This window comes from Cupressus sempervirens, chromosome 5 (genome assembly GCF_028749045.1).
Source record: "Cupressus sempervirens isolate cs-2001-9-10 chromosome 5, ASM2874904v1, whole genome shotgun sequence".
NCBI lineage: Eukaryota > Viridiplantae > Streptophyta > Pinopsida > Cupressales > Cupressaceae > Cupressus > Cupressus sempervirens.
Window position 1 is genome coordinate 521,743,912 of NC_143122.1, and position 18,615 is coordinate 521,762,526.

At 31.8% G+C, this 18,615-nt stretch overlaps 1 protein-coding gene across 4 annotated transcripts in view; it reads left to right on the forward strand.

Annotated features, from left to right (window-relative positions):
* LOC149556995 (putative serine/threonine-protein kinase At1g09600) overlaps positions 1-18,615 on the forward strand; it is a 289,816-nt gene that overhangs the window by 25,690 nt on the left and 245,511 nt on the right. For 3 of the 4 annotated variants that reach the window (XM_089831639.1, XM_089831643.1, XM_089831642.1), the window contains exon 4: positions 14,646-14,873. The exons of the other annotated variant lie outside the window; for it this stretch is intronic. In XM_089831639.1, the coding sequence (XP_089687765.1) occupies positions 14,646-14,873 (228 nt within the window). The remainder of the gene's footprint in view (positions 1-14,645; positions 14,874-18,615) is intronic. 4 annotated transcript variants of the gene reach the window in all.

Below are 18,615 nucleotides of genomic sequence, written 5' to 3' on the forward strand. Positions count from 1 at the left end.
TTTTAGTATGACTTAGATGATGATTCAAATCAAATAAGTATAAATCATAGATTGGCTCAAAATTAGAATGTAGAATAGGAGCTATCATTTGAGCTGGATGATGAACTTCAAATAAAAATTGAAGAACCAAGAGAAGAACAAAGAAACACTAAGTATGTTTCTAGAAATCACCTTGATGCACATGTTATTGGTGATGCAAGCAAATGAGTACTAACAAGGAGAAAGGTAAGAGATGAAATTTTCCTGATTTCATAGATTGTACCTATGAGTATTGATGAAGAATGCAAAGAAAAATCTTGGATCAAATGGGTATTCAAGAACAAAATGAATGAGCAAGAAGAAGTGTAAGAAACTATGCAAGATTGCTTTACAAAGGTTATTCACAGTAGGATGTTGTAGACTTTGAGAAAACCTTTTTTCTAGTAGCAAGATTAGAAGTTGTAAGATTTTTTAGGCTTATGCATCTATAGGCGTGGAAATGTGAATCAAGGACAAGAAATACTAAGTTCATCACATGATCCCACATGCATAAATAGAGAGATGAAAGTCAAGGAGATAGGTTCTTTCAATCCCAATCTTAAAGAACCAGCTCTAGAAAGATTAGTGCTAACCAAATGAGAAAGGAGCACTAATGCCAACTAGGTCTAAGAAAGAATAGGGGAAAAGATAATCAAATATTTGGAAACCCTAGTTGATACGATAATCTAGGGATAGATATGTAAATGAAAATAAGTGAAAATGTTGAAAGGAAAAAGAAAATAGAAGAGGCACCTTTACAACCTAATTTTCTTCTTGTTGTGTTGATCAAAATAGATGGAAATCATCGAACCTAAGCCTAGAATTGTGTGATGGAAAAAACCTAAAAATCATTCAATGATTTGTAATGGTCAAACTGGATGATCATGGGTGACCCACTCAACATTTTGCAGCAAGGGTGACTCACTCAATCTTGCAAGAATGGGTAGGACATTGTTTTTAGTTTTATAGTTCTACAGAAAGACAAAAAGGGTACTTATCTACAACCTATTCACTAATATGAAATCCACAACCTATAATAGAAAGGGTTTTTATTGTTGATGGGGGATTTTCCTTGGTCAAACCCCTATTTAGGAATTAAACTTGATTTTTTTTTTTGGTATAAATGTAAAGAAAATGTATGAATTCATCTTACAATGGTAGGATCTCTTGATTTAAATGCAATGTGCTTACTTCACCAATTGATTTGGACCAAGAAGATGAGGATGAGAGATGCAATAAAGGACCTTGAATGGGTTGGAGGAGATCTTGAAAACAAATCCCTCAATTACTTGAATGCTTGAATCCTTTAATCCTTGATCTTTAATGGAGAATTTCTTAAAGGATGCTCGAAAACTTGAATGCTTTAGTACATGAGTATGAGTGCTTGTAGATGATATATCATTATGTATGGAATAACACAAACAAAGGATTAATAAAGGGCTTAGAATTGATTAACTCCCACAGGCTGACCATTCTATGAATTAACAACCCAAAACAATCCAAACATGGGACTCAAATAGAGGACCCAAAATAGGGCCAAATAGGGATTCATTGTGTCCTTAAATGGGCCTATAGGGATGTATTCTATCCATGTCAACTAGGGCCTAGAACCTTCAAAATCCCTTCAAGATCCCAAAATAGGTCATGGATCCCATAAAATTAGGCACATAGTCTAAGATATAGCTATTTCCATGCAAAGAGTAGATTCCAAGTAATTAAATCAGGGGAACTGAGGACCTACATGAATAGATTGTACATCAAGCTTTATGTCGTGAAAATATGCAATTTTAAAGATGATCTATTAGGTTTTACCCCAATTCCACCTAGGAGAAAGGACTTAAGAGTGAAGAAAGAAGGAATGGTTCAAAGAGATTGATGCTCTCACATTAAATAGGTGCTAAACCTTCATTAATATGGACATCTACCAATTTAAGATGGTACATTTAGCCCACACTTTAGCGAGAGTATAGACTCAATCTTAACTCTTGGTAAACTAGAGCACAAAGCTTAAGATACTTTCATTGCAATCAAGGAGACAAATAATCCATTAGGCCCCTAAGGGATTGAGTCTTTGCTAACTCCTAGGTCATGATAAGAGAGAAATCACTAATTGAAAAAGGAAAAAAGTGATTATCACTTTTTTTCATTGATATTAAATGATTGATTTATTATTACATGTTGTTGTTGTATCTTTAGAAAGGTTATTGGGAAGAAGGAACCAAGAAGTAATAGGGAAGCACCTTATGGGGTAACAACTAGAATGATAAATGGAAACAATTTAAGTGATGTATTATCTTATTAGGTTATCAAAGACAAGAGACTTATCAGTGAAGTTATCTTTTATCGGTAGAGCTGGGAAGTAAAGTTAAGTTTTTAGGTTAAGTGTTATGGGATTATTTGAGAAGTTTCTACATGGATGGAGAGATGTCTTTATGATCATAAGATCTAGGTTTAGGGTTTGTGAAGCATTAAAAAAGGACGAGGAAATGGGAAGAGAGAAAAAATAATAGCGACTGCAATAGGAGTATAGCTATCAGAGTAGATAAGTGAAAAAAGAAAAGTGAATGGTATGTTGAAGAGCTTCATTGGATTTGATATAGCAAGGTAGTGCAAATCACAAATTATTTTTATTCGTATTACTTTCTTACCATTGTAGCAATCTAAATCGCTTGAAAGGGCGACCTTAATCAGTCTATTATAAAACCCCTAACAAGGTGACATTCTTAGATTAGAGTGTTAAAATATTTTAACAAGGTTACTCCTAGCAGAAAAGATCCTAACTGAGCTAGAGGGAAATCTTATAACAAGGTACACTTAACAGTGTTTTTGATGTAAGGACAAGTCTTGCTCCCTAACCCTAGCTTCTCCTAGGGTCTACTTTAGGCCTCTCCTCTAGTCTTTCAGGGTTCTTGCACTAACCCTAACTTAGGAGGATAATAGTCCTAAGCCCTTGTTCTTTCAACTTGTCTATAGTAATGTAAAGCTTAACATCCACCAATCACTGCTCCTTAGATGTTAGATGCCTCATTGGCTCATTTACACCAAACACCCACAGATGGTCACAAAACTACTCATTATGGAGAGATAGGATTATTCCTAGGGTTTTGAGTCCATTCCAATGCTCATCCACCAAAAACCCATTGAAATCCCTATCGCTTTCAAGAAATTGCTCCAATTTAGGCCTAGAAGGGCTACAAGGAATTAGGCCTCCAAACTCACCTCTTAGCACCTAACTCCAAAAAAGGATTAAAGAGGTGTCAAACTAACTTCATATTTAGATACCCTTTTGGAAGACCTTTGAGATTCACTTGGTCTCACTTCCTCAACTTGTCTATATAGTGGAATGTTGATTTTGAGCCTAAAATCAAGGGTTTGCTAATTTGTTGATAGAAATGACAAGGGTTTGTTCAATCCCCATCAAACCATGTCACTGAAAGGTATCCCTTGGCACAAGACTTCTCCACTCCCATGTCCCTCTCTCCATCCACTTGGATTGAAGCATTCATTGCATTCAATCCCCTCATCTGTTATTTCAATCTACGTGATCCCTAACCATGCTCTCTTGGCTTTCCTAGGGCATCACTGAAACTTGGAAAAACTTGCCTTCTAGGGCTTGGACACTTGCATGCTTATAGTACAAGGAGTCACCCACACATTCCAAGATATTGTATGGATTCCATGGTGAAAAGGTGAGTTATGACCCTATTTTCACAAACTTCCTGGTTCAGGACAATAACAATGCACAAACCAAAATATTTACTAAAAAGACATGAAATGGATTCCAAAAAATATCTAATCACACAAAAAACTAGATAATAACATCTATGAACACATGAACAAGGTACATTCTAGATATCAATCCATCTAATACCCTCAAGAAGCCAAAATGTCGTACTGTGTTCAAAATAACACTATATTATGCTTGCTCATTACACAAAATTCTCCCACAATGCTATCCAACCCTTGTTCAAGGTCAAGGGATGCATTATATGGAATCATTCTCCATGTTCTAACTGCTTTGAGGTGGTTATGCAACCTCTTGCTCAAAATTTCACTTTTTGCAATAAAAGTTGCCATGACAACTTTTGCAATTTTTGCAAAGTTATCATCCAACTTGACAACATTTTGTCTATATGGACCAAGATTGGTCAAAGCCTTCCAAAACTTTGAAATATGTTTGAATATGTCATCTAGGACATGGAACCACCATTCCACCTCTTCCTTATCCAACCTAGCCCTCCAGATGCACAAATGCGACTTTTAGTAATAATGAGAACAATTGCATTTCACCTAGCAACTCTGGACAAGTAAGTAGTCTTGCATGGTCCTAAGGAACCAACTTGACCTCCTTATGGCTAAGACACACTCCAGGACTCAAGATACCCTTTATTATCCTAGTGGCTTAGCTAAGGCCACTACAAGACAAAACTCAACTACGAACCCTACGTTAACACTTAGTCTTACGTAGGTGCTCCTGCACCAATTTTGTAACTATTAATTGGGTAAGCTCCTAACATAGCATATTCTAGAAGAGTACTATATTTGTGGGCATCATTCTCAGACCTTAGGATAAATCTCAGTGTTGCAATTTTTTGGATGATTATACTATTTGTTTTGGGTTCAGTGTTTATTTAATTGATAACAAAACTATAGGTATAACTAGATATTATCGATAAATTGTGTAAAAAGAAGAAAAAATAAAAGTTAAGTTTAATGATTATTGATTCACCCCCCACCCCCTCCCAGAAATTAATCATATACCTACAATTGATATCAGAGCTTTGTTCTGTGAACTAGAAGCATAACTTCTTTGGGAAAAGATCTCAAGATGTATAGGAAGGAAACACCACTAAACTCTAACAAGTATGAAGATAATTTTGGAATGTGAGCAAGCTAGATGAAATTGCACTTATTAGGACTTAGAGCCAATGCCAAAGACTTTCTAACCATAGAATATATAGAACTAATTGGACAACTTGATGATGCACAAAAGGAAAGGAAGCTATTACAAAAAATAGTAATGGTAGAATGATTAGTGCTTTAAAGAACTCACAATATGTTGATATCTAGGGTTTGACAACAACTAAAGAAATATGGGATAAATTGTTAAAAGTACATGATGGAGATATGCATGTTTTGGAAGCTAAAGTAGAAAGACTGAAAGGAAGATTTTATGCATTGAAAATGAATGAGAATGAGAATATTACACAATATGGAACAAGAATCAAATAAATTATTGTTGCAATCACAGGAGCTGGAGGTACCGTTAAAGAAAGTGAAGTTGCAAGTAAGATGTTCAAAACTTTACCTAATCGATATGAAATTAGAGTTTTATCTATACAAGAAGTAAGAACTATTGATAAAAGTAAGATTACCATTGACTCACTTATTAGTAGGCTAATAGTGTTTGAGCTAAGCAACTATGATAATAGTCAACCAACTAGTAAAATTATACTTCGAGCTTCACCAAGTTAAGATACACAACAGAGAAGAAGATTTATTGATGATGGAGAATATGAAGGTCTAGAAACAGAAGAAAAAGAGCTAGAAGAGTTGAAAGCCTTAATCATAAAAATATTTCCCAAAGGTAAAGGTATATACAAAGGAGAGTCTCAATACATGCTAGACTTGTAAACAAATTAGTTATTTTACACATAGATTTCCTAACAAATCGAAGAAGGAACAAAGTGAAGAAAAGAAAAACCAGCATAGGAAGAACATATACTTTGGACAAAAAGGAAAAAAGTGTGTTATATAATTGAGGATGTAGAAAATGAAGACAATACAGATGGAGATGATGAGGAGATGGTTTTCGTTGTTGTGAAAGAAGAATCAATAACCAATAAGGAACAAAAGTTGTTAATCTCATGAGTGGACAAAAAAAATGACTGGATCATTGATAGTGGATGTAAACATCATATGACTAGTGACAAAGATAAGTTTGCAACCATGGAGTTATTAATGGAGGATTAGTGAAATTTGGAAATGGATCAGCCTGCATGATTAGAGGAAAAGGTACAATAATCTAGCTAATGATACTGTATGTAATGAAGTTTATTTAGTTCATGGTTTATAGAAAAAGCTTTTGAGTGTTTCACAATTGAACAATAAAGGTTTTAAGTTTGAGTTTAGTAATGGAAATTGCAAAATATTTAAAAAGAATGGAAGTCTGCTTGCTACTGGTGGGAAGACAAAAGAAAACCTTTTTAAGTTGCATACATTGTTTGATTGGTAAAGTTGAAGAAAGTTGGTTAAGACACAAGAGGTTATATCATACAAAATTTGACAATCTAGAAAAAGTAAGCAAGAAGAAAAGTGTAAGAGGAATGTCAATAGTAAACAAATAGGAGAATGTTGTTTGTAAGGAATGCCAATTAGCAAAAAATACTTGTTCAAGCTTTTCAAACAAAGAATAATCAACATAAAATCTGTTAGATCTATTTCATACAAATCTTTGTGGTCCTATTGGTATGAAGAACTATCATGGAGATGAGAATTTTATACATTTTGTTGATGAATACTCAAGGATGATGCCAGTTGTGTTTTTGAAAAAATATTTAGAAGCATTTGATATGTTCAACAAGTACAAGGTTAGAGTAGAAACTGAAATTGGAAGAACCTTGAAATATCTCAGATTAGATAGAGGAGGTGAGTTTACATCAAATAAATTCAATCAGTATTGTAAAAATATGGAATAGAAAGACAATTAACAAGACCAAGAACACTCTAACAAAATGGTATTGCAGAAAGGAGGAACATATCCATTACTGAATGTACAAGAAAATTGCCAAGTCAAAATAATGTGTTGCGCAAATTTTGGAGAGAGGAAGTACAAAATAAAGAAGTTATACTAGAATACATTACAACTAAGGAACAAGTTATTGATATATTTATGAAGCCACTACCAAGACAGAGCTTTGAGCACTTCCAAAGTAAACTAGGGGTTCTACCCCTATCATAATTGAAGTAAGAAGATGCAAAGTGCATTAGTTTATGAGGGAACCAAATTAACATTTTTGTATGGACTGATAAAGATAGGGGCTACTCAATAGAGGAGTAGTCAGGAAAAGGAAATTGCATGTAAATCATAATAAAGGACAACCAAAAAGGTATGATGCCTTTGGCATTGGTGTCAAAGGGGGATAAATATAGTTATCAAAAAAAGGGGAAAAGTACAGTAAGAAGAGAAAAGGAAGAGTTTGGAGTGGACATAAGGAGAAGTATTGAAAAATAATAAAAAAGATAGATCACATTGAATGGAGGAGATTACTTATTTGGTACATGACTACATTGCTTATTAGTTTCCCATCAATGTTAAAAGGATGAGATTGTTGACATAATTGATTCACAAGTTGCTCATGGCATAAAGAAAGCTATGAAATGTATTATTCATCAGTTATAATGTTTGTCACTGATGTCAAATGATTGACTTATTATTTCATGTCGTTACTATATCTTTAGAAAGGTTATTGGAAAGCATGAATTGAGAAGCAAAAGGGAAGCACGTTATTGAGTAATAGCTAGAATGATAAATTAAAACAATTTAAGTAGTGTATTATCTTATCGGGTTATTAGAGACAAGAGATTTACCAATGAAGTTATCTTTTATTAGTAAAGATGAGAAGTAAAGTCAAATTTTTAGGTTAAGTGTTATGGGATTGTTTGAAAATTTTTTATGTGGATGGAGAGATGTCTTTATGATCGTAAGATCTAGGTTTAGGATTTGTGAAGCATAAAAAGGAGGAAATAGGAAGAGAGAGAGAAGAAAGAACACTTGTTGGAACAAGAGTAGAGCCATCAGAGTAAAATAAGGGAAGAAGAAGAAGAAGAATTAATGGTATGTTGTTATGTTAAAGAGCTCGATTGGATATGATATAGCAAGGTTGTGCAAATCACATATGATTTTTATTCCTGTTACTTTCTTACCATTGTAGCAATCTAAGTCCCTTGGAAGGGTGACCTTAACCGATCTATTGTAAAACCTCTAGAAAGGTGACATTATTAGATTAGAGTGTTAAAATCATTTAACAAGGTTACTCTTAGCAGAGTAAAGATCCTTAACATATCTAGAGGGAAATCTTGTAACAAGGTACACTTAACAATGTTATGTAACCCTTAATTGGGTAAGCTCCTAACTAAGTATATTCTAGAAGAGTACCATATTTGTGAGAAACATTCTCACACCATGGTTTTCACCCTAATCGGGTTCCAATGAGGTAAATTGTGGTGTTATAATTGTTTGGATGGCTATACTATTTTTTTTGGGTTTACTGCTTATTTAACTAATAACAATACTATAGTTATAACTAGATCTTATTGGTGAACTATGTGAAGAGAATAAAAAGAAAAAGTTAAGTTTGATGATTACTAATTCACCCCCCCACCCTTCAGTAATCAATCCTATATCTACTTTGCCTACCCTATAGTGAATCACTGAAAGATATATTATAGAAGATGGTATTGAATGGTCTAACTGGGTGGCAACTCACTAGTCAACCCATGAGAGGGCCCATCTATAGATCAATTTTCTTCATATCACCATAGCATGGTCCAATATGACTAGGTTACTTATGTATGGGATTTAACAAATTATTAAGCGTTACCCATTGATGATATTTAGCACGTGTATGGAAAGAAAAGAGAGACCCAATGCCAAAGATGCTCACATCCTATATTGAAGGTGTGCATGAAGAATTCATTATTTAAGATTGTGCATAATCCATTAAGGGATTCACAATATGTGTGCAAAGACAAGGGATGAAGTAACAATGCATAGATTTGAGGATAACTGAGGAAGTATACTAAGAATCCATGGCCAAAGTACCCCAAATCATACTCATAATCCATATTCACTGCCCCATGATTGGAATGCAAAATAAGAAGAGTGTATGCCCCCACATTAAAGTCATTTCTAACACTTTAATAGGAGTAATGACTTTAATAGAGTATACATGCATCCAGTAAGAGACGTTTCTAGTATGAAATGCCCCTGCAAGAAGACAAATCAAGGAAAATGATAACATAACATATAAAGAGCATAAATGGATCTACTAACTTTAACATTAGTATGATCATGTGATATTATGTAAATATTATATCAATTATGAAATATCATCATCCCCCAAAGGAAGTAGAACTACAACTTAATGGAAGAAAGATACATAAGACTTACGAAGAATCTTTTTGGACTATCATCATGGAGATCAATAAGATTTGGTGCTACCATGCCACAAATCCAAGAAGACAACACAAGGATACAAGTACAAATGGTAACACATGTACAACATAACATATAACAACACATGGAAGAAATGAGGTACAAATAGAACATAAAAATCATATCCTTTGTTTTCTCTTGTGACTTCCTGTCTTTCAAGGTTGCCTCCAATGAAATGTCAGGCTCCCTCTTAATCTCAATCTCCCTCTTCCTATAATAGCATTCTTGGAGCAAAAAAACAAAGCCCATAGCTCTCACAGTAAAAATATAAGAGAGAGATTACTATAACACTCAAGAATGATAAATAGTTTTATACAATTATATTAAATCATTAAAAAATATATAGATAAAAACTAATTAAATATATATTTTACACATAAATGCATATATTGAATATTCAATATATATATTATAATCTATATTTTAAACATATTATTTCAATTATTTAATTTATTTCTTGAAAAAATAGTAAATAATTTTATTGTAACAAACCTCTTACTCAAGGTGTAGGATCCACACCTTTCCCACCATTCTAATAATACCACTACTTTGATTCCTATCCAAGTCACCACTACTTTGACCTCTTCATTACCATCAATCGCTTACTATTAGCTACTGATTTTTTTGTTTTTATTCCATTTCATATTCATATTCTTAGTGGTAACATTTTGAATTAAAAACAATTATGAGTGTGTTATTGATGGGTCCCACAATGCATTCAACACCTTCCATACTCTTAGGGCCTATTTGGCAATGGGAATACAAGCAGAATGGGCATATGTAAATTCTTAAAATTTTGAATTCTTCATTTGGATGCACCACATTGGAATTAGAATATGAAATAAAATAGGAATACATATTCTAATTTTGGCCCAAAAACAAGGTTTTGCAATTCCATCCAAATAGGTGGAATTGGAATACATATTCCTATTCCAGTTTTATTTATTTTAGAAAACATAAATTTTTTGGTCCGTGAATTCCCCATCAAATTCTGGCTGAACCAAATAAAGAATAGGAATATGTAACCCCATTTTCTATTCTAGAATAAATATTCCAAAATAGCTATTCCTATTCCCTATTCCTACAACCAAACAGGTCCTTACTTACCGCACGACACATGGTTTGATGTCTCCAATCTTGTAATTCAAAGACGAAATTTAATATAATTGAAGTTTCCTTATACTAGTATACTTACATTTACTGACAATGTTATTGTGAAGGGCGTCAGTTCCTCCAACTAAATACCTTAGCCATATCTTATAATCTTCAAGAACCAATGAAAAAAGAATACACACAACATTCTACCAACTTGTGACAACAAACCGTGTTCTGTAATTGTCCTCTAAAGAATCTTCCCCGATGCACATTGCACATAGCCCCATCCTCTACTTTCGACAAGTATCATGTCAACACATTTTATATAACTCGCCCTTTGTCTTTATCACTTATGTACTTGTTGGCATGTAAGACAACCCAACATGAGATGGAGGCAAAATATTCAAAATTCAAAGTCTTTCATGTTGGCAGAAACATGGAGATGTAAATGTTGATGATGTTAAATGCCACCGTTCATGAAAGATAGTCCAAGGGATCTGAATGTCACGATTATTTGTACAATATCAAGAGAAATTAATAGGTTTGAATACAACCATCCTTGCATGGCAAGTATTGACAAAGTTAAAACATATTAATTGTTGTGTATATTATATACAAAAAAGGTTCCTTTACACATGTTGTTAATTGGAAATGCTATCTAGTTTTATAGAGGAAATAATGCCTTGGATCATATCTTACAATAGAAAATAATAGAGCGAGAAAAAGAAATCATTTGTGTAATAATGTGGCAGGAGAAAGTTCTATTGTAAGATATAATTATATTGCTCTCATAATAGTTCAGTTCGATGAAAGGCCTTCCCTCTTCATTTCGTTTGTTTAAATTTTTTGTTTTATGTATTCTCCCATTGATTTAGGAGCTGAATACAAGGTTTTTTGTAATCTTGTTGGGGGATCTCCATCGAATGCATGATGTTGACTACCATCTTCGCTACAATCAATATGGAGTTTTTATAATTTTCAGTTACATGTGCAAGTTTGGTTTTGATACCATGTTGATTTTTGTGAGGACCGCTTGCTACAATCAATATGGAGTTGTTATAATTTTTAGTTACATGTGCAATTTTGGTTTTGATACCATGTTGATTTTTGTGAGGATCGCTTGCAGATGAAATAGCATTGCCTTACTGGTACGTATGTTCCAAATGCAACATCCTCTTATATTTATAAGAGAGAGAGAGAGAGAGAGAGAGAGAGAGAGAGAGAGAGAGAGAGAGAGAGAGAGAGTAGACATGTCCCTTCATGAAGGGAAATGCCTGTTCATTATCACAATTAATCTCTTATATATATATATATATATATATATATATATATATCTTTTCATGAAATTTATTTGAGTAAAGCTACAAAACATCAACATTTTGGATCTGAATTTAGAATTCTAATAATCTATTCCTACACACAAGAAAAAATGATTTTTGTTGGGGACAGGGGCTTAACTTGGTCAAGCCCCTCATTTAGAAAAACCTTGGAAAATATAAGTTTGGAAAATCATGTAAAGAAGCAAGACAAAATGTAAATATTCACCTTACTTGATGAAATCCTTGTCAATGAGGGTTTCCCAATGTTTGAATGTTACTGATGTTGAATATTAAATTGGAATGTAGGTAATCTTCACAAATGCAATGAATCTAATACATACCAAATCTTGTGCATAAACAAAGAAGAAGGTGAATGCCAAAATATAGATCTCCTCCATTGATGACCAACAAAATGCTAGATCTTGAAGAGTAAATTCTCACAAACTATTGTTGAATCTTGATAATACCTTGAATGCCTTATGAAATGTCAACTTGAATTTCTAGTGTAAGTGTCATTCATGCATTCATACATGTCTTTTGATGTTAAAATGAGGTTCTCAGGCTTCCTTTTATATTAGTTTTTTGGATCATAAAAAAAGAAAGCCGATAGAGTCACCTAATCACTAAATTTGAACCCTTGAGACAAAACATGCCCTAAGACAAAAATTGCCTAAGGTACATATCAACCCAGTCAATCTATACCATGGTTATCCTGAGAAGGGGTAAACACATGGTCTCAAAAACTGCACAAATGGAATTGAGAAAGAGGAAACAAAGTGGGAGAAATATTTGTTTGAGCACAAATGCATTCATGGACCATGATGTCATTCAAGGGCGAGATCTAAAAGGTCAATGATGGCTTCTTTCATTTTAAGATAGTATATTATGCAGACATATAATGTGAAGTGCTAGAACCAATAACCAAATCATCCCAAAAATTATTATTTTATTTAAGTGCAACCCAAAGAATATTAATTTTAGAATCTAATGAATGTTTGAACTTATTTGTCTTCCATTCTATATCTCTATTTCTCTTATATCATTGTTTTTTTTCGGAAACTAGCTTACCATAATATTTATATTATATTATAATACTTAGAGTGTAATTCCAATTTCTCTCTATTGACCAATCTTCTTGTTTCTTTTTTATTTTTTTATATTTTCCCTTTATTATTGAGGTTTGAGACTCATCACTAAATGACTCTCTTTCCTTGACATTTTTCTTCTTCAATAAATTAGCATGTACAACATTTTATATTTTATATATCTTTTAGTCACAACTAGTAATCCTCCTCCTTGTACATGGTTGATAGGATTTTGAAAGGCTTTTTAATAGTATTTACACAAAAAATTCTTGTGTTTATTTTTTCTTAGAGAAGAAAGTCAATTTTTATTTTCCTTTGATAATTTAAGATGGGGAATCGTCTCTTCTTAATTAATAATTCTATATATAATTCTATAGATAGAGGTAGGATCTATACATCATTTTCATTTACATTTTTATTCTTTAAATATATCTTACTTTGATTTCACTTCTTCTAATGTAAACTTTATAAAAAATTCCTTTATAAGTTTAAGCTTGATCATTATTGTTTATTTTTTACCATTTTATCCTAATATACTTGATCTTTTCTATGGCTTTCATGTCACTTTTCACTACCAATAAAAATTTCATAACAATTTTTAAGCATTGAACTAAACTCTATATAAGCTAACCATCATAATATTTTCTTTCATTTAATTTAACTATTGATATAAGAATGCCAATATAATCCATTATACCAAGTACACTTCTTTATCAAATGACAATGAAACAAAATTCAAAATTATGGATGTAGAAATTTTGAAAATAAAGTCTTGTAAGAATTTTTATATTGATATTGCTTTCTTTGCTAAAATATTTATCACTTCTTTTTTAACAAAAAATTCTAGTGATATCAATAGCTAAACAACAACATGTATAGTTCAAAAGATCCACACTACAAAATTTACATTTCACTATGCCCAAGATTTAAAAGATATTTACTAATGTATTGTACAAACAAAATAATACTATAAAAAACATAACAAGTAAAAATCAGTTGAAACAATTGAAGGTTTTTTGTTTATATAATTTCAATTTTTCGTTGCTGTATTTATATATCTCATATAAATTCCTTCAAGGTATCATTGAATTTGGTAAAAATCCTCAATATGAAAAAAAAAACTTGAAACTAATAGAATATTCTCTAGATGAAGAATTCTTAAAAATTAGAATTCATAACAAATGATTGCCATCTCTAGTTGCATGCATGTTGTTTCAATTCCATATCTTCTAGATTCAAACCGATCTATCATACTCCACTGTTGTTCCTCTTGGGTAAGTCGAGAGCTCCATAAGCCCTCCCTATGCATTCACATGCAATATATTTATTTGTAAAATAAATATTATCTCCAAAGATCATCATGAAGTACAAGGACCTAAAACGTAATGATTACAACTAATCTTTTACAATATAAACATTAAATAAAAACATTTCAAATATGCTTTACTAAAATAAATTTATAGAATTTCATTATGATTTAACAACATAGTTTTTTAAAAAGGAAATAATCCATACAAACTTATCTCTTATGAACATAAATAATACACTATCTTTTTTGGAATGGACTATATAAAAACCTTAATATACTTGTTAATTGATTGATTTTAAAAAAAAATTCTAACATCTTAATTGATCTTAAAAATTACAATCAAATATCCAATCTGATGAATGATATACAATATTTTTATTTACACCAATATCTTTCAAAAATAAATTATTATACCAAGTTAAAAATATTTGATCTATGAAAATAGAACTTGCAAATATCATGTCAATTTGAAAGGTGTACTTATCTTTGAAAATATATGATTGTGAAGCATTCATCAAAGCAATAAAGTAGTTAGAGCCACAATTTTCTATATACAAATGATTAAGTGTTTAATTGTGAACAAATGTTTAATGTATTTATAGGTAGAACAACTACATAAGATATTCAAGTTGTGTGGATCACCATCAGAAGATTATTGGAAAAGGCTGAAATCACCAAACACAACCATGTTTAGGCCACAACATTATTATAAGCGAAATTTGGGAGAGGCATTCAAGGATTTACCCACCTCTGCATTAAATATGTTGAACACACTACTTTCTCTCGACCCAGCTGACCGGGGTACTACATCTCAAGCCTTAATGACTGAAGTATGTATACCTACATTACTCACACACTAGTAATATATGTTAGTCAGATATACTAAAATAAGTAAAATTTATGTTCCTTTTATTATATATTTTTTATGCAACAACAAAATCAATCATTTCACATAAATCTAAATTATACTATTTTTAGCTCAAAGATTATTCAACTTTATTATGAACTTGCATAAAAAATGGTTTTATTGTTTAAGAAGTTACACATGTTAAGAAAAAATTCTCTAATATATCAAACTTTATTAGGAACTCAAGTCAACCTTTTTGACAAATAATTGAAGATAATAAGTAATCATGTATTGATGTAATGCTAATATCACTAGATAGTTTTTTTCAAGCTCATTGAATCATGTAACAAGTTACAAGGTCATAGATTTCTTAGATGTTTAAGTGAACTAACATTAAATTATAGTCTAATTACAAAGGTAAAAGTAAAATGCCTTATTCTTATTGAAATTGATGTGATGAAGGCATACAAAGGAGTTGAACCACTAGAAATCAATTGATTTCATTCCTTCCTTTCCCCTTGGTTGCCCCCACCCTTCATAAGGAAGGATAATTGATAGAGGGATAAAGTAATTTTTAGCAGCATTGTAGAAGAAGATTTTTTATTGAAAGTGATTTTTCCTATTTGTTTTGATTGGATTCAAGTCAATGAGTAAAAACTAAATGAAGAGTTAAAAGTATGAATAATAAGTTTTAAATTTCAAAATTCAAGGGTCTTTTCTACATATATAAAAATGCTTTATATCATTGTTATAAATTATGACTTAATTTGGGATAAAAGATGGGTGAAACTAAAGGATGAGACATGTACTTTGGAATGATTATAAATATAGGTTTTTGATAGGATCAAGAAACATGGGAATGGGGGGTTGAATCACTATTGAAACACTTTCAAACCAAATTATTACTTTATAGATTACCTATAAATATCCACAAAGAATAATGCATAAAAATGAAACATATATCAAAAGATAACTCATAATATTGATTTTATTCTTGAGGGAACCTTGGCCAAGGGAAATCATTGGTGTGTATGGCACCCTCAAGATGATGCACTAGTATGAAAATTCTTTGTTAATAGATTTAACCTTGTTGAGAGTTGCTACATAGAATTTAGTACATATTTCCCTATTAAAGGAATACACCTTTTTAGAGGCACACAACCCTATTAGGACTTGAGAACAAAACTAAAGCACACTTTCTCGAGAATGAAGGTTAAATCCACCTTCTGGACTCACTATTCAAATATAAAGAAAGTATTATAATAATACAAAACTATACTTGTTATCACAATGTTTGATTAGTCCCAATGAAGCTCACATCCATTTTGATATAGTATCAAGGCTCTCACATCATATACTACACACATTATATATCAGAACCACTATGCTCTCATACAAAATGATTTCTCTAGTCATCTTACAAAATCGTTTTATCAAAATGTCCACACAAATCCTAGCAAGAAAAATAGAATCATTATATCCAAGAGCTAAGACCTTGGATGTCATCCCTCCATCACTAAGTAATTGAATTTTATAAATAATTTAACTAGTTAGGCCAAAATATCCCATCACATATACTATTATGTACCACTATTATACTAAACCAATTACACTTTAACGTGTGGAAACTCATGCTAATCATCACAATAATAATAAGAGACCAAAAGAACTCACACACCCACACATATTATAGTTACATCCATATATGATAACTCTTCTATTGTCACCAATCAAAACTATTTGATTGTGTCATGAATTCCTCCTCTAGAATTAGATAATTTTCATGTTCCAGCTTCACAAAACTGGTTATCAAAAAATGTAACCATGCTAATGAGATATCTTTCCATTAATGGAAATACCTAAACTATTTCAATACACTTTCTAACAATCTTCTCCTTTGGTATTGATGACAAAACTTAGTAAAAAATTACTAAATGTCAATGTCAAAAAATAATTTCTTAAAATCCTTATGTACCATTTCATACTTAGACTATACTCCCCTTACAATATACAATATATGCACCATTTTTAACTCTAACACTTCCCCTTTATCATCAATAGCAAAGAAAAGAGACAAAAAAAAAAAATACAATAATCAAAATTTTGTGTCTAGGTAGACTTTATCTACACAAACCTCAATGCATCTACCAAATTGACTTCCAAAGCTTGGAAATTTGTATCCCAAGTTTTTTTGAAGATATCTACAACTTGAATTTCTCCACATAGAGCATATTCTACAGTCTTAGCCTTCCCTAGGTTAATAGGTATAAAAATTGTGTAAGACATCAGGGTAGTCTCAAGCACATTCTAACTCCTACCTTATTAAATCTTAGGAGGAATCGAGCTCCTTAATATTACATATATCTTTAAGACTCAATCTCAATCTCATAGAAGAGTACTAATCTGAGCTAGTTTTGTGTCACTAGTAATGAAGGCACATACCTTATTAAATCTTATTGTCTCATATTCCCTACTTTCTCCATCCTTAGCTTCTTTCTCCAATGATTGAAAATGAGTATCAAACTCATCTATCTCTATCTTATCAACTACATTTATTATTTAAAAAGTCATAGGAATAGACAAAATCTTGTTGAAATTATCAAGTTTTCTTCTTAGCACCCTAGCTTTCTTTTCTATATTCCTTTTTAATCTTCCATTTCCTTAACAAAAATAATCATGGGTATCTTAATTGATTGATCTTCATCAAATGTCTCTATAGCACCTTCTTTATCCATATATGTAATTTCCTTGCTAAGATCACTTTCCAACAATGAGGATGTTATTGATGTAGTGGGAGTCTCCATGAGACATTCCACTTTACCAATCATCATCTTAGTCCTCTTAGTGACATTGCCCTAATTAGTGGGGGTAATGCTACTCATAACTACTTGTAGTGAAGAATGTTACATATGAACACCATCCTTATTAACTTCATAAATTATGATAATTATAGGTTTACCTTCATTGAACATCATTATGTTCTCAACTTCTATCATGATATCCTATTTTTCTTTCTTCCCTTCCTCCTTCTCTTGTTTTTCCTCTTCTTTTTCTTTATCTACCATATCTTTGGCCTCAAGAATTATCTCATTCATGTCTTTGTTGAAAAAAAATCCCATTTAGAAATTCTTCTCTTCTTTCTCCTTTAAAGGCTCTAAAGTTATAGGCACACTTGAAACAAAGAAATCATGTTGTTGAACAGTAGTGAAAATATGATTTACTTCTTCTATATCCTCAGTAGGTGTAATTGTCTTATTTGTGATAGCTATATTCTTTGTCTTAGGAAGAGACAATGGTACCTTAGAGACCACCTTCTTTATTTCCTCTCCAATTTAATCACATCTCCCAAACATAATCTTGATTTTCAAGATCTTATATTTTCTTTAACCTTATTCAAAATATTATGCATCTTCTCATACGTTATTAGAGAATAAAAATTTGTAATCCTTTGATCCTCTTTCAATGGTCTCTATCTTTTGATGTAAAACTTCTCAAACCATTCATTAGGCATACTCCCCTGAATTTGTTAGCATGAATGTTGATGGTATTCCTTTGGGGAAATATCCTAAGAATTCTTAGAACACTTGGGGATATTATTAGCATGATTAAAATATTGCATTCATGACTCTGTTTGTCATTGATGACAACATAGTATTTTCTATAAAGACTGGCTGAGTAACATACAAAAAACAAGGTTATACGAACTGCACATTGATGACAAGTCA